Genomic DNA, 22,688 nt, shown 5'->3' on the forward strand with positions numbered 1-22,688 from the left:
TATTTTTCAATCACGTAGGTCCTAAAATATGAGCAATATTTGGATAACCTGCTTGTGAGGTTTTTACTTAAGAAAGCTTTGACTAATCAAAGGATTGGGCACTTTTTCTTTTGGCATTTGAAGTAAGTCAAATTACTTTCCCATTAAATTTTATGTTAACATAGTTACTCTGTAAATTGTGTGTATGTATATTCAGCATAACATGTTATATTACAATGTGTTGTATATGTAAATACCATGTGTTATATGTGTAAGCACATGTTACATATGTACTTTTGGATTTTGTTAACTGAAAAAGTTTCCCAGATGTAAGACATTGCTACCAAAAATATTGCTCCAAAATCATAGAGGCATTTAGGCAACAAAAATATCAAATTGTGAGGTTATAGCTTCTTGACCTCCCCTCCCTCTGGCTCTGTTCACTTCTTAAGCAGTGTTCCCATTTCTCAAACCCTTCCGAGTTACTCTGTGCTCTTTAATTGACACAGGGTCAAAATGGCAGTTTGGGTATGCTCTTTGAGTGCTGGGAATAGAAAATCTAAAGGGAAAAATCAAGACTGTAGGGGAGATGGGATAAGGTTTCCCAGCAAAATTTTCCTCGGACAGCCCCTGTTACCCTGAAAGAATGTGCCAAGTGCATCGTAATAATGGAAAGAAATTCCTTGGAACAACTTCCCTTTTTCTCACCACTGCAGTTTTCAATTTTCCCAGCACTTCATATTAAGCCCTCATGTGGGTCCTGTCCTTTGGAGGAAAGAAATCTATCAGGATTACCCCTTTGGGAAGAACTAGGTGGGATCCAGGTTCCAATACCAACTAACTACTTTGAAACAGATCACATTAGAAGATCTTGGGAAGAGTGGGAGAAAAATGTGGAACAAAATTCAAAATCATGAAAGAGAGAGCAACAGGTGGGACCACCAAGACAACGACTCCTTCGTCACCCTTTAGGTCTTGAACTGAACCCATGGCCATGTTATAATACCCCCATGTGTCAGTACGGGTAGACGAGAGAAACAAATCCAGGGAGACTCATAGTGTATACAAAAAAGCTTTATATACAAGGACAGTTGAGTATTGAGAAAACATCCCAACCTGTGCAGAACAAGTCCCTAAGTCCAATATTGGCCCATATGTCCGATACCAATCTATAATTTCCTCTGCAGACTCATACAACACATGCAATGATGCCAAATGCAGGAAGATCACAGGCCAGTGGGTGGAAAGTCTTCTGGATCCAGTGGCAGTGGGAGCATCTCAGCGCTGACAGGGGTCTCCATGTGGCTCTTCCAACTCCAGGGCTCTAGCGTAGCTCCATGTATCTTCTCAACAGGAATGTCTCCTAGGGAGTGAGCCGTCCTACCTCCCATGAGCTATTATCTCCTTAGCACCTCCACATGAGGTCATCACGCTGCAACTTGATTGACAGGCTAAACTCCACCCCTTCACTCCTAAGTCTCAAATTGACAACAGATTATATAACTACCACACCCCATCAGATCAAAAGAGCAGCATTTACCCAAAGACAAAAGCCAGGGGCTTGGAACTAATGGAGAATGGGAGAAACAGAAAGCACAGCGAAGAAGTGGCATGCGTAATGTTACATCGAGGGGATTGCAATGGATGGGTTAAAATAAAAGGTGTATGAATTGTTTAATGTAAAATTGATCGTCTACTCTGTAAACCTTTACCTAATTCACAAAAAGACTTTTTTGGTATGCCTAAAACAGTTTTTATAACCTTCTGGAGGCCCTGGTAGCATAGTAGTTACGCACTGGGGCGTTATTTGGAAGGTGAGCAGTGTGGAACCACCAGCTGCTCCACAGGGAAAAGAAGGGGCTTTATACTCCTGTAAGAATTGCAGTCTTGGAAACTCAAAGGAACAGTTCTGCCCTCTCGTGTGGGGTTGTTAATGAGTCAGCATCGACTCACTGGCAGTGAGTTGGGTTTTTTTATAACCTGAGCTGACCTCGCTGCCTTGAATTACCTGGCCAAGTAGATACTCTTGGAAGTTACTGATTTGGTTGTGCCTTTTTTTTCTAAACGTACCCCTCTGAGACTAAGACAAGTGTTATTACTGAGAGAACTTGTTCTTAGCCATCAGTGGATCACACAGACACGTTAAAACACATTTTGTTTAAATAAATCAGTGCAGATCTAGACTGTAACCCTAGCAATACATTTTGACTTCCTACAATATTGCATTTTATAAGCTTCACCTCAACTTTCTTCTTTGGAATTCAAACTTGAATTTTATGTGTAAACAAAAGCAGGAATAATTTTAGCAGCTTATGCTACTTTAAACAAAGTAGAATTTACTGTGTCCAGAGTCATGCTGCAATAGATTTCACTGTGTGTGTGGATTGAAAAGATTCCCAAATAAAGAATTCGGAACACTATTAAGTGTTAAGTCAGAAATAGAACCTGAAAGCTGCATTTTTAATCACTTAAATTTAGAGACAGTGCAGAAAAGGGCACATATAATCTCCCTGCCATCCAGTCAGTGCTGACTCATAGTGCCCCCTGTGGGTTTCAGTCAAATATGAACCTTTGCTAGCTAGCTCCTTACCATTGTTGTGCTTCATTTTCCCGTTTCCATGTTTATATATCTTAGGCCTAAATTAATGAGTGAAAAGTAGTTGTAAATAAACTGAAAAAATTAGTTAAATGTACATTTTCAGGAACTATCTGAATCTCTTGATTGTTTTGCTTCCAAATGTTAACTTAATTTCTTATTGTCAGACCGATTATAACATTAATCACACATGAAGATGGGTTTTGTTTAAAAAATATTATGACCATATTCATTCAAGACCTTTTATAATGTATTAGAGAGCGAGCACCCGAGTGTGTCCTGGTGGCAGAACAGATAAGTGCTTCGCCGCCAACCAAAAGGTTACTGGTTCATACCCACCTGACCAGCCAGGGGGGAGAAGGCCTAGCTGTCTGCTTTCAAGAAAACCCTGTGGTGCACAGTTCTGCTCTGTCAGATGGGGTCCCTCTCAGTCTGAATGGACTCAATGACACCCACCAGCATAGCACCCTGGGGCACCCAATACCCAAATACATGTAACATATATCTATATTTCGTATGTATATCATACATATTTAAAACATTTTATAATCTTGTTTTAGATCTGAGATGCACAATAAAACAGTAAGTCAGAGGTTTGGCCTGCTTCTGGAGTCCTATTGTCGTGCCTGTGGAATGTACTTGAAGCACCTGAACAGACAAGTCGAGGCTATGGAGAAGCTCATTAACTTAACAGACATCCTCAAGCAGGAGAAGAAGGATGAAACACAAAAGGTGTGTGACTTGTTAGTTTGTTTTCATATGCTCGTTTGTTTTTTTAACAGTTTTATTGGCATATTGGATCTGTCATATAGTGCAGCGGGTCAGTCATATCGAGAAGTGTTGGGTAGACAGCACCACAGTGAGTTTGAGAACAATCACTTCATTGTTCTTGTACTCCTCCTTATCGGCTCCCCGGTTTCCTCCCGACCTCCCCTGCCTTAACTCCAAGAACCATTAATCCAATGACTGTTTCAGTAGATTTGCCTGTCCTAGATTACATATACAGAAAAATATTTTTTAACAAAACTGACAACAATAATGAAGTAGGACATTAAAACTTCAATTGAAAAGGAAGGAGAAAATATTTAAAACTAGAACAAATTTAAAATGGATCAAAAGGGAGATCAAATGGTAACCTAACTGCATCTGTAATAAAGCACTTTTCAGTGTATTCAGCACGATGGCGAGTCTGTTCTCGGCCCTGGTCTGTGGCTAGACGGGATTCACTGCAGACTTTATCAGTGTATTTCCCCTTCGTTTGTTATTGCCATGGCAACAGGGTGGTTTGGGAATTCGGGGTATATACGAGGGGGCCCCCCAAAAAACAATTTTTTTCAAAGCTATTTAAATTTTTTTACCAAACGACTTTATCACCTTCAAAGTCCTCTCCATTACACTTAGTACATTTGTCAAATCTGTAATTACCTTCTTGGAAACATTTTTCCAACTCATCTGTTTGGATGGCTGACAGCGCCAAACAACACCAAACACCTTGTGTTTTTTCTTCACCTCTTCTGTCATCAAATCAGTCTTTTCATGTCCCTCTTCATTCGTGGGGAAAAAATTCACATGTAACGAGGTCAGGTGAGTCAGGTGTGTGGGACAAGAGAGGCATGCTGTTTTTGCCAAAAACTGGTACACTGAGAAGGCTGTGTGAGCAAATGCTTTGTTGTGGTGGCAAAAACAGTTCCCTGTCTGCCACAAATCAGGCCTTTTCACACACTGTTACGCGGTCTTTTCAGAACCTCTGAATAGAAAGCTTGACTAACAGTCTGACCTAATGGAACGAACTCCAAATGCACTATGCCCCTCACATCAAAAAGCAAATAAACATCGAGTTTGTTTATTCTAGTACCCCTTGTATGCCGATTATGATCCTTGGTATCAAGCAGGTTACAATTTAGATCCGCACTTCATTGCAGCTGTGCACTGTTCGTCATATTATTTAGGCTTTAAAGTTCATTTTCCTCATCTGTAAAATGGGAACTATACTTTCTTCACAGGACTTTTGTGAGAATTAAATTATATGAGAGCTGTGAAACACCTATTCAGACCCTGAAACATGGGCCAAAATAATTTTTTTTCAAAGACCTGCCATTGAGTTGATTCTGACTCATAGAAACCCTCGATGGATTTCTGAGACTGTAAATGTTTTTGGCAGCAGACCACCTCATCTCTCTCCTGTAGAACAACTGGTGGGTTTGAACCGCTGTCCTTGTAGTTAGGAGTCCCACGCCTGCTCAGAAGGGCCACCACGGCTCCCTTGGAGCATAAGTGGTGGCCAGTACATGTCAGTTCCCTCCTCCTTCCCTTCCTTTGTATCTCAGAGGGCCATATGCTTTTTCAAGTAAACTTTCCTTGTTCTGTGTCATATCTTTTAGTAAACTCAACCTCACTGCCATCAAATAAAAAATGTCTCACTACAACCCTATAAAACAGAGTAGAACTGCTCCTGTGGGTTTCCGAAAGTGTAACTCTTTAGAGGAGTAGAAAGCCTCATCTTTCTCCCTTGGAGTGGCTGGTGATTTCAAACTGGTGACCTTGAGATAAGCAGCCTGAGCTCCATGTGCCTCATAGTGACACTGAAAATGGCTAAAAAGTAACTCATTGTTGTGTTTCTAAATTTAAAATGAACTCATAGTCACATAGTATATCTATATAGTACTAGTCTACTCAGTCTAGCTAAAATCTGCAAGATTAATTTAACTGAGGAGTAGGAAATAAAATGTAAATATAAATGCCTACTCCTGAACTTTCCCTCCTCTTTATCCTTCCTTGGTGAAGCCCTAGTGGTGTAGCGGGTAAAGCACTGTGCTGCTAGCCAAGAGGTAGGCAGTTTGAAGCTGTTGGCCATTTAAGGGGGAGAGATGTGGCGCACTGCTGCCATGGAAACCTACAAGGCAGTTCTGCTCTGCACTGGAGGGTCAAAGGCATCAAACAACTCGCTGGCAGGGAGTTTGGTTTTTCATATTACCCTTCCTTCAGTCCCTTCACCGTGTTCAGTAAACTGTTTGAGATTTCAGTTGCCTAGAATAGGTGAAGTAAGCATGTCAATACAAACAGTGTTATTTGCTCAATCTCTCTAACTGATTTTTTTTTTCCTCTCCAGTTTTTCTCTCAGACTAGAACCTGGGCATAGTGTGTAATACAGTGTAACCAAGGTTTGTTAACCAGCCCTTCTCTGGTTTCCTTAATCCTCACTAGACCTCTTTTATACCCGACAGAGGCTAAAAACAGGCTATACCCAGAAGGCTAAATATACTGCCCTGACACTAAGATGCTGCCTCTTTAGCCTTTCCTCTAGAGCAGGCCGAGCAACTTCTTACAGGCTCGATGATAACTACTTGAGACTTTACCGGCTATGTGGTCTCTGTCCGCTCTCAGTTCTACTACAGCACCAGAAGCAATGCTGGGCAACAACGTCCAGTGTGCTGGCGTGGCTGTCCTCCAGGATCAGGGGCAGTAATGTCAGTTACCCAGCATGGCTGTGCGCCAGTACAACTTGATTGCAGGCCGCTGTTGACCTACCCCTGCTCTAGAGCCGCAGCCCTGCTTCTGCGGCGCCAGGTGCTGCCACTCTTGCCTCTTGTCCTGCGTTACCATACCCTCTCCTTTACAGCACCCTCCGCATTCCCACCGCTGATCCAGCATATGGATTCGGAGAGCACAGGACTGCGCTTGTGTGTACTGTTGGTCCAGGTTCTGGTGTGTACCTGAGACTCGTAATTCGTTTTACCTTTCATGGAATCCGATTTGAACCTTGGTTTGATTTCTTTATCAGGTACAAATGAAGTTTTTAGTTGAGCAAATGAGGCGACCCGATTTCATGGATGCTCTGCAGGGCTTTCTCTCACCTCTGAACCCTGCTCACCAACTCGGAAATCTCAGGTACGGGACTCTATGGGAAGTTTTGTGGAAGTATTTAAATAAGCACCCTTTCTGTACAAAACCTCAAGAAAAGTCAAAATACCTATAATAACTAGATGGTTTGATTATATATACTTCCTTTTATTCTACTCTGTCAGAGTAGAAAAATTATCTTAATTTCAGAACTGCTTGTATTTCAACTGAGTTTGTTTCTATTTTAATACTTGGATTTGAAATGCTCTGTAGCAGAATACCTCGTATTAGAGGATAAAAATGGACTGTAATAGCTATAAAGAAAATATGTCCAATATTTGTTTATAATTCAACTGCCATTATATGAAAAAACTCTAAAACTCATTTAATTTTTCTGTACTTACTGAAAAATTAATTCATAAAATATAAATTTAGAAAGCTTTTAATTTGAATCACTTCAGAAATCTATGCTTTTTATTATCTTAAAATATAATTGATAGAAAAAAAAAGTAACCAAACCGAATGCCTAGTAAAGTTTTAAACTATTCTAAAGGCTTGAAGAGTGTCGAATTATGTCCTCGGCAAAAAGGCCACTGTGGTTGAATTGGGAGAACCCAGACATCATGTCAGAGTTGCTGTTTCAGAACAACGAGATCATCTTTAAAAATGGAGATGGTAAGGAGAAGTATTCATGAACTCATGATGCATGAATTTAGCTGTCCCTTTCTGTACAGGCTATTTATGAACCATGAAGACCATGGTTGAAAACCATTTAAGGAATGCACATGTGACAATGTATAACAGCACACAGATGTATTAACCTGTAAAATATGTATGTGTTATGCATTCCATAGTAGTTCAGAGTGGTAGGCCCTGGGGTGGTGGCTATCAGAGCAAACTCCTCCCTTCTTAGAAGTTTCACTCTAACAGGGCACGGGGTGCACGAAACACAAAGCTACCAGATGAAAATCATGATGATGGTACAAGGGAAAACATGAAGTCTGCCAAGAACCCTGTAATAGACAGTCATAAATAATCTGGAGAAAGGGCTCTGAAGAAATGACAGATTCTGTTGATTTGTTTTCAGTACAAATGCATACTCGTATTTAAGGATTTGGAAAAACCAGTACTTGAAATTTTTAATTAATTATGTGAAATCTCAACTAGCTTTTTGTTGCATTGTTATTCAGAAGTTCTTGTGCAGACACTTTAGAAATAGGTTAAGGAATGAGGCGAGGGCTTTTTTATGTAGATAATTTTGAAGAGTTAAGTATAGCTCTGGTTGCCGTTTAAAAATACTGTGATGACATCTTACCCAGGTTTTCATTTGTGCCATTGAATGGTAATACATACTGCTTTAATTTCAGATTTGCGGCAAGATATGTTAACACTTCAAATTATTCGCATAATGGAAAATATCTGGCAAAATCAAGGTCTTGATCTTCGGTAGGTAGCCAACAAGGCAGCATGGTGTGTTGAACATTAACATTCTGAAAAAGCACGCGATTGGAAGCACATAAAGACACACATCCATAAAGTGCATGCAATGGTAGTAACAGTTAACTTTGCAGGTGTACTTTGATTTGTGCACCTCTTACTTGGTTTGGGGTAGCTGATGAGATTGAGGTAAGCACTCTCCCTAGTAAACCAGAAGGTACTGCAGCTGTCTCTGGAGCCTCAGCAGTAGGAACAGAGCATAAAGATAAAAAAGCCTATATCCATTTGGGGCTTAGCGTTCTTAAAAAGCATTTCCTTCATAATACAAATTTCCTAGTTCTAAAACTTTGTAAATCCTCTAATCTTGAATCAATTTTGGAGTGAGATTGACTAATACAAAGGGTTTCTTTGCCCATCTGTTGATTTCCACCCGGCCTCTCACTGTCATCAGCATGATCTCTGTTTTCTGTCACCTTTTCATCTTACCCTAGTCATTGTTTTGTGCCAGAGTTCCCTTCTCTCTACAAATCTAGACCTGCTCGGTCAAAGACAACCCCAGCTGAAAGTGCCGTTGCTGTTGTCAGTAACTGGTATAAGATTCTTCTGGAGCTGACACCAGACAAGAGGTTTACTTGCATGTCTAAACGTAGCTCGTATGTAAAAAGTGTATCAATAACATATATGTGCTCAGCTACTAACCAGAAGATTGGAGAGTCGTAAGAAAGGTCCAATAATCTACTTACTACAAACAGTGCGCTATTGAAAGCCTATGAAGCACAGTTCTGGTTTGACACACGTGGGGCCACCATGAATCAGAATCAGCTCCGTATCTGGGTGGTGGGAGGCATTGATGTTGTGTTTTCTGAAATAAGAAATTTGGTGGTATAGTGGGTTATTAGCTGGGCTGTTGGCCACAGGTCAGCAGTTCGAAACCGCCAGCCATTCTTCTGGTGAAAGAGGAGACTTTCTACTTGCATAAAGATTTACTGCCTCAAAAACCCACAGGACAGTTCTGCCTGCCCTCTGGGGTCACTGTGCATCAGAACTGACTCCATGGCAGTGACTTTGATCTGGGGTAGGCATTTCAAGTAGTTTGCTAGATCACAAAAGTAACTCATTGACTGCAGAATTTTAGCTCCTGATTCTTTGCTTTAATTCCTGCTACTTCTCAAAGGCAGTTAATGCTATATATGAATGAACTTTCCTTTTTAAAGTGACTTACTGTGTTTTCTGAGCCCCTCATGCTACTAACCACCATCACCCTCCGTGGGAGTAGAGTAGAGAAGAGAAAGGAGTAAAAAGCTAGGAAGCCTAAAGAAAAGACTAGAGTTGATCCTAGTAATTAACAGTATTGAATTGTAAATTAATGACTTTTGTAAAATGTCTAAAGATAAGCAAGATCATTGTAAATATTAGAATACTGTACATACTCGTGTATACACCAAGTTTTTAGCATATTTTTATGCAGTTTTGTGGTAAAATTGAGTACTTCAGTTGATAGTGGGGTTGGCTTATACTTGAGTATATACGGTACTTTCTAAATGTCCATAAATAAATTCTCAGTGGTATTTTTATTTATTCTTGACAAAACTCCGATGTAGGTTTATTACAAAATGCTTGCTTTTTATAACAAGAAGCCCTGTAGGATTAGGACAATTGATTCTTTAAAGTATGAGTATATTTGATGATCATAAAAATTTTTAATTTATCTTAAAAACAAATTGCAGAAGTACAGCTTTAAGAAGTTCCTCCATTTATCAGGTGCAGGTTCTATAAATAAATGATCAATGAAGTTGAAGTTAGCAGAACCGGAGAGGCAGAGAGATTCACAGAGGTATCTATAGTGTCAGGTGCGTGAGGGGTGGTGTTTAAGTGCTTAAGGGTTATGAAAAAGCCTTTAGGTGATTCATGGTTAACTTTAAAATTAATGCACAACAAAATGGAAAATTCTCAAAGAATCCAGACTTTCTGGAGCCATACAGGCTAGATGGACCTCTGAAACTATTGTCTTAAACTCATTTCTAAGCCTTAAACCAAAAATATCCCGTGGGATTTTCTTAAAATCTAGCCGTGGTTTAGTTTTAACTTGTAAGGAATATCTGCCTTGAGCATTATGCTGTTTTAGAACCTCCTTATATAGGATCAAAATTGACCACAGCAACTCAGAAGATTAGATAGGAACGTTGCAAGGCCGAGAGTTGATGTTGCAGAGGAGGGGCGGCAGGGAAGGGTGCGTGAGGCAGATTGCACAGCTTGAGGAAGGGAGCCAGTCTCCGGAGACGTATATGTAGACGTATTTGAATCGGTGTTAGGTGTGCTGCTGTGTACACTCAACAAGAAAGAACTGAATTCAGGGGAACCCACACGAGGGCCACACTGCTCTAACACCTAGGCGCTCGCCATGAGTTAGAATTGACCTCCCAGTAACTGGGCTAGCTAGTAACTTACAAAACACTTGGCACATAGTAAGTGCTAAATAAGTGATGGGGAATGGGAAAAATAAAATGAAGTTGACTGGTAGCCTGCAAGGAGTGGCATGAGAAAATGACAATAAGTACAGATTATTATTCTTTCTGGAACTTAAAAAGGAAATGAAAGGTGGAAGGAATGGACAGTAGCCAATGGGGGTAGCAAAACACGAAAATCTATCTGTTGAGTATGTTTATGCCAATTGGGATATTAGATGCCTTTTTTTTTTTTTTTGGCTCCATGATCTCTCAATCCTCACGTGCTTCCCTTAATTACATTGTCTTTGTGATGCTCTGTTCGCTGATGGAAATAGCCTGCTACATACCAAAGTCCTACCTTTCCTCCACACATGGCAACCCTCACTGCCGGGGGCATTCGGGCGAGCACCTGAGTCGTGCACTCGGCCAGCTGCTTCCTCACGGGACTCCTCACGCACTTCAGGGACAACTAACGGACAAGTCATACTGATTTATGCATGCGTATTTGGCAGACTTCGTTTTTGTTCTCTAAACCTCTATCTTTCAGGAGTACTTCAGTTTTTGTTGCCGGTGATAAAATTTGAACTTTTTTTTTTTAAATCGTTTTATTAGGGGCTCATACAACTCTTATCACCATCCATACACACATCAATTGTGTAAAGCACATTTGTACATTCATTGCCCTTATCATTCTCAAAACATTTGCTCTCCACTTAAGCCCCTGGCATCAGGTCCTAATTTTTCCCCTCCCTCCCCGCTCCCCTCTCCCTCATGAAGGCTTGATAATTTATAACTTATATTGTCATATCTTGCCCTGTCCGACGTCTCCTTTCACCCACTTTTCTGTTGTCCGTCCCCCAGGGAGGAGGTCACATATAGATCCTTGTAATCGGTTCCTAAAATTTGAATTTTTTAAGCAAAAATTAGAATCTCAAAAATTAAAAAAATATATCAGTCGCACTAAGCATAGCGGTTTTCCCAAACTTAGAGACTTCCCGAATGGGATTGGTGGTAATATTAACAGTTGTGGTTTTTTAATGTAGCATAAGAAAAAGTATCAGCATTTCAAAGATCTGAACTCAGTGAAATAATCTTTCACATGGCCAGCACAATGTGTTATAAAGCCATGTATGAATCAAAGATCTATTTCAAGGCAAGGCAGATGATGTATTTTAATCTAACAGTGTGAAAAATTATCAGTATATTTCAGAATTCATATTACAGCTTATTTATCAAGTTTTGGAATACAGGCAGTAGCCCAGTTTTGACTTAACGCACAACTCAGACCTGCCCTTATGTAAATAGGCCTTCACTTTGGCTTGATTCGCCCAGCTCCAACTCTCAACAAGTTCTTCCTTCACAATCACCTGCCTGACATATGTGGATATTTTAAAGCATCAGCAACTGACCTTCTTAAGCTTCATGCTTAACCCTCTAGTCACCAAATCTCTTCCTTGCAGTAAGGTAAAGTTCAATAGGAACCATATGTACCTGTTTCAACTTACATACAAATTCAACTGAAAGACACTTGGGGGAACAGATGTCATTCATAATCTGAGGAGTGCCTGAAGTACCAAAGAAACATTATCTACACATGGCCCCCTTCTCCAACTACACACCTGTGTGAGGATGGGTTTTCTTCATACATTTTAAAGATCTCATTAGATTTATTCAGAAACAGGTATGAGAATCCAGCAGAAAATTAAGACATTTAAAGAAATAGGAATGTCACCCTACTCACTTAGGTATTTTTTGTTTTGGAAAATACATGTTGTGTTTCATATATTAAAATACATTGTTTATATTAATTATTTTATTCTTAAATGAATCAAGAAATACCTAACATTTTTAAAATACCTAACATTTTTATACTCTGTTTTGATTTCTCATAGCAATATGTATGATTGCATAAACAAAAGTTCTCAGAGTCCTCAATAATTGTAAGAATGGAAAGGGATGCAGAGCTCAAAAGCTCCAGAACGGCTGGACTCCAGTAGACGCCCAGTTGTTAGATGTCAATTTAACTTCTTTAAATTCACCAGTATTTTAAAAATCATCAATGTCTAACAAATTCCACTTACCACTATGATTTTCTTTAAAGTGATATTTATCAGACTAAAGTGTTTACTATTGTAAAGGGCATTCAATTAATTGTAAATGTCTTGCTCGTTTTTTCAGGATGTTGCCTTATGGTTGTCTGTCCATTGGTGACTGTGTGGGACTTATTGAGGTGGTGAGAAATTCTCACACTATCATGCAGATTCAGTGCAAAGGAGGCCTGAAAGGCGCGCTCCAGTTCAACAGCCACACGCTGCACCAGTGGCTCAGAGACAAGAACAAAGGAGAGATGTGAGCTTGCATTTCTTCCCGGGGTTGCCTAGGCTTTTCTTAGACCGCTTTTTTAGTGGTTGTATTGGTTTTTCATAATTAGACCAAAGACGACAACAATTTTATTTATATTAGGAAAAGGTATCTTCAGTCTTTGAAATACTTGAGATTATTGTGTTTAAATGTTCAGAATTGCTTATCATTTTTTAAAAACCATGCTCATTCATAATATATATCTAAATGTGTTTATTCATTGTTTGTCTTAGGGGAAAATGCCAATTATAATTTATTATTTGATTATTTTTAAACATTTTTTAATGACGGTGATTTTTTATTATAATGAGAAGTATGCTTTGGTTGAAGATCTAGAAATTTCTTCCTTAGAAACCCTTCAAAACTTCGGGGTTTTAGGGTTCCTTAGATCTGATGAATATGAGCATTTCCTTCCCTCGATGTCATTGTTTCCATTGTTAAGATAGAAACTTCGATCGTCTATCCCTGATGTGGGCTGGATCGCTGTGTGCCTGCCTCTGTGCGACTCATGGGTATTTGTTGTTCTCTGTAGATATGATGCAGCCATTGACTTGTTTACTCGTTCGTGTGCTGGATATTGTGTCGCCACCTTCATTCTGGGAATTGGAGATCGTCACAATAGTAACATCATGGTTAAAGATGATGGACAAGTAATAAAAACTTCCTTTTTTACTATGGTGTTCCTAACTAAATTTAAGGAGCCCTTGTAGTGTAGTGGGTTATGCCTCGCGCTGTTCAAAACCACCAACCACTCCTTGGGAGAAAAGTGAAACTTTCTGCTCCCATAGAGTTAACAACCTCAGAAACCCAAGGGCATTTCTACCCCTAGCCACTTAGTGGCAGTAAGTAAATGAAAGCTAGCAATTCAGGGTATTACATTTCTGCATACATTAAACTGTAATAATTTCTTATCTTTGAAAGCTGTTTCATATAGATTTTGGACACTTTTTGGATCACAAAAAGAAAAAATTTGGCTACAAACGAGAGCGTGTACCGTTTGTTTTAACACAGGATTTCTTGATAGTCATCAGTAAAGGAGCCCAAGAATGCACAAAAACAAGAGAATTTGAAAGGTAAATGTTAAGAAATCCAAACGCACAGACGAAAATTCTACTCTCTCCAAAACACGTGGTCTTTTTCATCTATTTTAAAATAATAGGTGTCATATTACCGTTTTAGCACAAACTGAATAGGTTGTTTATTTGTTTAATGCTATGATGGAAAATAGAAGTGGAAGTCAGTTTAATGTATTGAGTTAAGGCCTCAGGGAAGTGATCCTTAAACTTCCGAATACATCAACAGTTATTTCTTCTGCGTCTTAAATCGGTTTTCAACCTTCTCCGTGTTGGCAATAATATATAGTGCTTACCACAACCTTGTTTAGTCGTAGAAGATGAGAAAAATTGGTCTACATTAATTGCCATGCTTAGATATAATTATTCTTGCCACCTTCTGGTGTATCAGGACTATCTTCAACCTTAAAGTACTGGGGAAAAGAGAGAAGAAAGTCTTTTATAAAAGTCAGTTCATCTATAACTCATTCCTAGCATAAACCCCTAAGGTTTTAGTTTGAGCCCATCTGGCATTTAGCAAATAGTAATGTCCCAGGCATTGTTCTAATGTCCCAGGCCTTGTTCTGGCAGTGCACCCTCTCTGCGTGGGGCTCGCATTCTAGTGAAGTAAAGGGAATAGAAAGTGGTTGGCAAGGACAGAAGAGAAGGGTTTGGTTTGGTTTTTCATATAAGTTTATCAAAGACCTCTCTGGAGTTGTAACTGTTGTGCACAGACCTACAGGTAAGAAGGCCCATTTGCTCCATTTCTGACTCGACTGTTTTTCTTACTGACAGGTTTCAGGAGATGTGTTACAAAGCTTATCTAGCTATTCGGCAGCATGCCAATCTCTTCATAAACCTCTTCTCAATGATGCTTGGCTCTGGAATGCCAGAACTACAGTCCTTTGATGATATTGCATACATCCGAAAGACCCTAGCCTTGGATAAAACTGAGCAGGAGGCTTTGGAATACTTCATGAAACAAATGAATGACGCACATCATGGCGGCTGGACAACAAAAATGGATTGGATCTTCCACACAATTAAGCAGCATGCTTTGAACTGAAGTGAGAACTGAGAAACTGAGGTCCAGTTGCTGGAGTCTACGCTGCACTGTTAAAAACCGTCAGCAGGCAAAGACTGGCTGCATAGGAATTGCACAATCCATGACCCATTACAAGTTACAACAAGAACAAAAATAAAATACTATCTAATTTAAATAATGTAAACGCAAACAGGGTTTGATAGCACTAAACTAGTTGATTTCAAAATTAAGCTTTAGAATAATGCGCAATTTTATGTAATGCCTTAAGTCCAAAAAGGTAAACTTTGAAAATTGTTTGTATCCTTTTTTAAAAAACAAAGCAAAACAAAAAAGATCCCCAAAATATATAGAAATGATGGAGAAGGAAAAAGAATGATGTTCTTTTTTGTCCTGCATACGTTCTATATTTTAATGTGAATGCAACAGTCAGTTAATACACTAGGTCTAAGTAAACGGAAGATTGATGTCAGATTACATACAATTGGAAAAGAATGGAAAATCATTTTTCCATGGCTGTTGGATTTATAATTTGAAGTGGGTTTTTTTTTGTTTTTTAGTTTACTCCTCGTTTAATGAAGCAAAATACTCGGTGTGGAAGAAACTCATAAGGTTTCACTAGAAAGTGTTTCCTTTTTCATAAAATACGCCTTTTAATGATTTGGGGTCTTAACCGCAGAGTATTGGAAGCAGTCACAAATGAGACCTGCTCTAAGGTGTTTGCAGGCACTTTTTATTGGACAGCGTTTACAAGCATCTGCTCTTACTTCCCAGAGAAATTCTGGGCCTCACCCCAAAACAAACAAACAAAAGAAAAAGTCACAGAGAAGGAGCAGGAATAGTTCTTGCTCCAGAATTGTACAGTAGTCACCGTAAGTTGATTTTCTTTATTTCCTACTTTTGCAATTGAACTGAATTCATTTTTCATGCATGTTATCCAGAAAATAGAAGTGAGTATTAATGTTATTAAAAAGATTATTTTTTTTATAAAAGGCTATTTATATTATAGAAACTATCAGTAATATATATTCTTTATTTACATGATCTGTCCCATTATTATTTCATGCATTATTTTGAGCCCCAAATTTCTTGTTCATAACACCACGATCAATTTTCAGTCTGAGAGTGAGACTCTGGCTCTGTGCCATTCATACCAGTGACCACTAGCTACCTAACTGCATAAGGAAAGCAGACTACGCGCCATCTGTTCCTTTCCCTCCTTTGTGTTGTCACATTAGCTCCTCTTCCAGAGCTGAGGATGGCTGAATCATATGAAGTGAATTAAACTGTCTGCCTGATTGCTTAAAGCCCTCTACTGAGGTATACTCATGAATAATACTGTATAACATGGGGGAATATAAACCAAGAACTTTTTTTAACCTTTTAAGCAATCTATCCATGTCTCAATGATAAAGCATTGTATAGCATTTTAGGATGATGTCTCATTTCTCTGTGCTTCGAGCTCACTCTCCACTTGTATTACCTTGCCTTTGAACACAGGACACAATCTTAAACATTGTGGAAAACATTAAGCCAAGCTGTAGGGCTAATGTTAGTCATGACTATAGAAATCTGTTACTTTATTAGTATTTGGAATGAGTGCTTCATGCCCTGGGGACTAGCTTTAGCAAGTGTCCAGGTGCCCCACCATGCAATGTGCAATAACTTACCTAGAGTTTTCTACCTTAGTCATATTACTGGAGGGCAACTTTATAAAGAACCCATATCGTATTCTCTAGGTACAGTATCACTTTTAAAATATCCATTTATGAAATTAGTGGCCTATAGTAGAAGTCTTGAATAAGGAACAAGGGACTCTAATACAAATACTTCTAATAATATTTGGCTCTTTTAGAACCCTTAAAGGGCATACTTATTGGAGCCTTAGGTTTGTCACTAAAGCATGTACATAATGTTGCCAACAAGAAAAATAAATCTGAAAATTAGGGAAATTTATATCTGTAAACTGTCTTTGGAAGAGTTCAGAAATTTTTAAGCTCTGTTTTAGCAGGAAACCAGATAGAGTGTTTTGCAGGTACAGACATCTTAATAGCTTATTGAAACTTAATAATTAATGTTTTTTATCTTTTAGATGTAGGTAGCTAAAATATACTAATATCCCAGTCTTTTTTCTATCAGGGATTGGTTCGAGGAAAGAAAACTCGGCGAAATCTAAAGCTTTGCTGGTGGAAACTAAAGACTTCACAGAGATCTGGGTTTTATTGAACACTGAAAAAAAGCTTTGAGTCTCCTTGCATAAAACTTAGAAAAGTGTGTGTTTTTCACATCAGTCCAGATTGCTTGCTTGTTTGTTTGTTTGTTTGTTTGTTTGTTTGTTTGTTTGCCCCTGGGACGTCTCCATTAAAACTCTAAGCCACATAACATTTCATAATGTACATTTAATTTTTTCAAGTGTTAGTTATGACAGCCAAATTCTGTTTGAGGAAGCATCAACAAATTCTCTAATGAATATGGGTTAAATAATCTGAAAGCAACATGAGTTTTAAATAAACCGAAGCTAAGTTTAAGCAAACAGCATTAAAAATGGAAAGACACACAAGAAGCAAGGAACCAGAACATGAACTATGTGCTGCACAGCTCGACTAGGGTCTATCTGTGTCAGGCAGTGATAACATAGCTGCTTCCGGTACTTGAGTTAGCAGGACCAATCATCCTCGGGTTGGGCCATTTCTGTGACCAGCCACCCTTCTCCTTTTATGTGGTGTAGCTGATTATTGGCTCCAAAAAGTCATTATATCTTCAAGAAATATTTCCTTCAGGGATTATTTTGATAGAGGGGAAAAAGGAGAGCAGGTTTAAAAGAAACAAGAATTGTAAACACATTATAGCAAGAGATAATCAACTGTTAAATCATGCTCTGGCTGTTTACCATTTCTTCTGCTACAGAAAAACATTAATTTTGAAGATTTTTAGACTGCTGTTCATTTGAAATCTGTTCATCGTATTGTGGAATTTGTTTTTATTTTTGGTTGGTTTTTTTTTAAAGAAAATGTTTTTAATTGGATTTTTAAAGGAATGGTGGTTGTGGTTTTACCATAGAACCTAAGCTTCCTCTGGGTTCTTACTGTCCTCTGTAAAACTTAGTATCGAAATAATCAACTTTGAGGTTTTCCCCTTCTAATCTGCTTTATATTATAAGCCCATTAGGAAACGGGGACCTGGTGAAATATAATGAATTGTAAAATATTTTAATGTGTAACTTTTTCAACTGTGAAACTGATTATTGGGGGAGGTTTGTTTTTGATGAAAACAGCTGCTGATAAAGTATTTTGTGTACAGTGTAGTTTTTATTAATCAGGAAAACAATGACTTGATTAGAATGCAGATACCCTCTTGGAGATTATTTTTAATGGCTTGAGAATTTTCACATAGGCTAAAATACAATCCATCCATTTCCCTTTTTTCAGCAACCATTGAATGAATTGGCCTCATTAAAAAAAAAAAGTATAAGCAGCCTGTCTATCTCAACAGCACCATGGAAATTTCTCAATGCACAAACGTGGATGTGTCTCTTAGGGATTGTGGAAATCCATCTAACTCCTATTCTGACCAATAATCCATGCATACCAGCTCTCTGGAGAAATAATGTCATTTCCATCATCACCTTAAAACCAGCATGCTGACCTCTGCCTATAAGAAGTTCCTTTTGTTTTTATACCCAGAAACCTACAAAACTGGGATGGACCCACACACTCAGACCCACTTAAAAAAAAAAGTCCAAGATATCACTAAAATGTTTCCGTTTAAAAACAATATTTTGGTATTGATAGACTGTGGTGCTTACACTATTTAAAGACAACTTTTGCACTTCAGGCGTTTCTGAGAAGAGAGGACTGTGGAAGGGGCAGAAGAGGGCAAGGTGGTGTGAGTGGATTCAGCTCTTCGTATCCTGCTCAGATGAGGGCCCTGGAGAGGAGAAGGCTAAACGTCCAGTCGGTTGTGCATCCCATGATAAGGAGCTCCCTCAAGCTGGGGTTTGCAGGCAGACCTACAAACGTCACCACTGACAAATCCTAAAGATAATTCTTGGTGGCAGAACAATACAGCTGGGCTGTTTTGGTCTTTGTGTTTTTCTTTTTAATGCACAGTCATTTTTATTTTTTTAATTATTATATAAAAATTATAAACATCTTTTGTGCCATGACTTGGGAAGCCTTTTTTTCTTGAAAACTATTTTCACCTCCTGCGACGGTTAGAGGATTAGCTCAGTGCATCCATCAATAGTCCTGATGAAACTGGGCTGGCGACTCTACCTCAGAAAGTCTTGGTGATAAGAAACCAGTTAAGAGAGGGCGGCAGGGTGGGAGGGGAACAGATTTTTAGTCACAATTTCGGCTTGAACATTAAAATGCGGACCACTGCACTGTAGACTTATAGTCAGAATTGGCTCCTTTTGTTTTTAAATGTCTTTGGAAACAGTATAATATTTTGGCTAAAATTTAATTGTGATAGCCATTTGAAAAAGACCCTGGTGCCAGGTCTTGAGTCTAATGTTTAAAATGAATTTTGTGAGGTTTTTTTTCCTCCCTCATTATTAATGCATTTTGTATGTGTATATTTTTTGCATGTATCAGTTTGTATACATAGTGCTGGGTATTTCCATAATCAAACATTTTTTATTAAAGGTGTAAACATTGAGTTTCAAAAATTCAGATGAATATAGAAATTCACTTGGGAATTTCCCAAGTTGGGATATTAATCTTTAAATAAGCATATTCCAATCAAACAATTCACTTTGTTTCTATTTGTGCAACACTTCCTTTTGCTTGGTTTTGTTACTATTCCAGCCAAACTACTCAGCATAAGATGACCAGTGTGAGCCACAGAAAATGTCCTGACTCGATTGTTATACAACCTCCGATGAGAGTTTTAGAGAGGTGCAGGTAAGGGGATTATATCCATCCATTTTGTATTCAGACTACCTAGATCTCCACTTCCAACAGGAGACTTCGTTCTTCATGTTGGTGCATACACAAATGATTCTAATGCATTTGGTAAACCTACTAAGATCTCTGAATTTATCCAAACTTCATTTAATCTCTCACTAAAATAATTGTGTGGTTATGCTACAACTAATGTAAATTTCAAAGTAATTCCTTGTGTTCATCCCTGATGGTGTAGTGGTGACAAGTTGGGCTACTAACCTCAACGTCAGCAGTTCAGAACCGCCAACGTACCTTCTACTGTAAAGGATTTGTCTCAGCAACCCACAGGGACAGTTCTGCCCTGCCCTATAGGGTCACTCTGACTAGGAATCGACTCAGTGGCAGTGGGGTTTCCTTGTTTTTTTGTACCTCTGGGGTTAGAAAGGCAACAATCTATATTCGACATTTTCTTCAAACCTTCAATAAGACTAAATCCCTTAATTTCAGTATGAATTTCCAAATGTCATGATTATTCATAAGAAGAAGCTCTCCGTAAATGTTCGTGTAAATTCTTTAAAATGATCGAATAGCTTGACCTTCATCTGGTTTCTTGACATGTGTCTGGCTGTGGAACATGCGTTTCAGTGTAGTTAGTGCGTTCAGTGTCATCAGCCCTGGGTGAGGTTTGGGCTGTGTAAAATCTAAAAGGATAGCCTCTTGGAGCATAACGTAAACACAGTTAATATCTGAGGGGAACGTGACATTTCCAGAAGACAACTCGGAACATCAGAAGCTGGCTGTGGAAGCTTCCAAAAAGAGCACCCGCCCCTCTTATTGTAGCACATCTATTTCTTTCTATTTTGTCATTCAATTAACTTGAAATCCTGTGGTATACTTCACTAGTTACAACAAAATTGGGGTTTTTTTAATGTTCTTTCAATTAGGGCCCAAAAAGTACTTGACACAGCATGTGTTATTGTACTTGAGATGCATGTGTTATTGTATTAAGAATGTAGAATAATCAGTGTCACTAAACTTAAACTTCTTGCCAGTCTTACTGTTCTTGGCCTGTGACTGGTACTTATACTGTCTGCTCACCAGAAACTGTCAATGTCTGCTTTTCTTTAACTTTGCAGTCTGTAACATCATGTTTATTTTTATATATAGTGTACTACTACTTTTACACTTGATCATAGCCAAACAGCTGAGAACCTATGATACTACTACTTTTAAACAAAAAAAATCATTCTGTTTTGCCATTTCTTCTGAATACTTTAAAGCAAATCAGGGTTACTAATGTTACTAATATTGAAAATGTAGCTTCCCTGGAGTTCTTACCACTAATGATCAAGAAGACTTGATTGAAAACCTGAAGCTATTTCACAGAAGCTGATTTTTGTGCCCTGATACAATGATAAATACTAGAGAAGTATGTCTATTTAAATACTAACTTTCTTTAAACATAAAAATTGCAAGTTTATATAGGCTTGTTGTTTCATTTAGAAATAAGGGGCCTTCGAAAGGTGTGTAGGGAAATTATCTTTTAAATCTTTTTTTCACTGGGCTTTTTGAAGCCCCCCTCGTGTATACATTTGCTTTTAAATCAGTCGAAGACTGAAACCCAGCAGTGAACCAGGCCTAACAAACAGGGGCTGTATTCCCTCCAGAAACCTTGAGAGAGGTGACTGGACTTCCTTTGATTAGCAACACATGGGCATCTTCTGAGCAATTAAGCAAATCATTGCTTAAATTGTGTTTATTTGCCAAGTGGTTTGGGTTAATAATGTTCTAAAGTGACCTTGTTCTCCAAGCATAATGTGTCTCTTTCCTCAGATGAACCAAGCAGAGGCTGTCTGAGTGGAAAGCAATAGTAATTCAAACGCAAACTTGATGTTTTCAATTTAGTCATTTTTAAGTGGTTGGGGGATGGGGAGAATCCCAAGAATTAAGCATCATAGATGGACAGCAAACAAGAAAACTTCAGAATCTCAATTGTGCAGCATAATTTAAAATGTGTATTTATACTTTTTTTTAATCTTTGGTTTAAAAGATATTGACCACCTTTTCAACAGCAGGTTCTGGGCCGTAAAATGTTAATCACATTTAGCCAACCAAAACCACTGCCATCAAGTTGATTCGGTCTCACAGTGGCCCTATAGGGCAGAACAGAACTACTCCATCCAGTTTCCACGGCGATGCATCTTCATAGGAGCGGGCCACTTCATCCTTCTCTGGAGGGGTGGCTGCTGGATTCAAACTGCTGACCTTGCCGGGAGCAGTCTAACGTGTAACCCACGAAACCATCAGGGTGTAGATGCCAAAGAAAGGTAGACTGCTGACTGACTATTGAAGCGGAGCACAAGTGTTTTTGTCACCTCGCATATTTTGGATATACCATCAACAGAGACCAGTCTGTGCAAAAGGACAATGCCTGGTAAAATAGAGAGGCAGTCCCCCAATGCATTGGATTCCCATCATGGCTGCAACGGTGAGCTCAAACTGAACGATTGTAAGGAAGGAGGCCAGAGCAGTGTTCCATCTCTGGTGCATAGGGTCTCCATGAGAGAACTAACAATACTCGGGTGTACCTCTCCATGTGCCAGCAAAGAAGCCAGGGGCTTCACAGACCTTCCCTCAGCCTTTACAGTCTCGTGAGGAGAGGCTCGGACAGCGTAGCTGATTGGCCAAAGAAGCTCTATCTAAAAGGTGGCATGGCCCACAACTCTAAGTAAGTCAGTCATACTCAGAGAAACGCCCCCTCTCCCTCCCACAATGGAAAGGAGAAACACCAGCACGGTGCAGGAGTCAAGCCAAGACTGCTCTGTTTGGTTCCTTTTATTCTGTCATTTGTGACTTGAATTGTTCGTTAGCAATAAGCCAGCTTAGAATCAAAAACTGGTTCCTAGATAGAAGAAATTGCTGGAGAAATTTCATCCTCTTATCTGTGCTTTTAAGATTGTTTTAGTAAAATTGTGAAGACACTGCAAGGCACACTGGAAGTCACAACAGACTGTCTTCAGCTCACACGTGCGGCGTAACCCAGAACAC

At 39.0% G+C, this 22,688-nt stretch overlaps 1 protein-coding gene across 3 annotated transcripts in view; it reads left to right on the forward strand.

The window, feature by feature from the left end:
• PIK3CA (phosphatidylinositol-4,5-bisphosphate 3-kinase catalytic subunit alpha) overlaps positions 1-18,042 on the forward strand; it is a 102,075-nt gene extending 84,033 nt beyond the window's left edge. Inside the window, exons 13-22 of one of the 3 annotated variants that reach the window (XR_012785710.1) lie at positions 19-122; positions 3,136-3,307; positions 6,357-6,463; positions 6,969-7,090; positions 7,783-7,861; positions 12,478-12,648; positions 13,193-13,310; positions 13,582-13,733; positions 14,508-15,626; positions 16,894-18,042. Coding sequence is in view for 2 of the 3 variants with exons in the window: in XM_075556061.1 (XP_075412176.1) it covers positions 19-122; positions 3,136-3,307; positions 6,357-6,463; positions 6,969-7,090; positions 7,783-7,861; positions 12,478-12,648; positions 13,193-13,310; positions 13,582-13,733; positions 14,508-14,778 (1,296 nt within the window). In the remaining variant the exon portion in view is untranslated. Of the gene's footprint in view, positions 1-18; positions 123-3,135; positions 3,308-6,356; positions 6,464-6,968; positions 7,091-7,782; positions 7,862-12,477; positions 12,649-13,192; positions 13,311-13,581; positions 13,734-14,507 lie in introns of all 3 variants that reach the window. The other 2 variants (XM_075556062.1, XM_075556061.1) reach the window with 2 other exon arrangements.
• The last annotated feature ends 4,646 nt before the right edge of the window (positions 18,043-22,688 follow it).

Source organism: Tenrec ecaudatus, chromosome 8 (assembly GCF_050624435.1).
Source record: "Tenrec ecaudatus isolate mTenEca1 chromosome 8, mTenEca1.hap1, whole genome shotgun sequence".
In the NCBI taxonomy this organism is placed as follows: domain Eukaryota; kingdom Metazoa; phylum Chordata; class Mammalia; order Afrosoricida; family Tenrecidae; genus Tenrec; species Tenrec ecaudatus.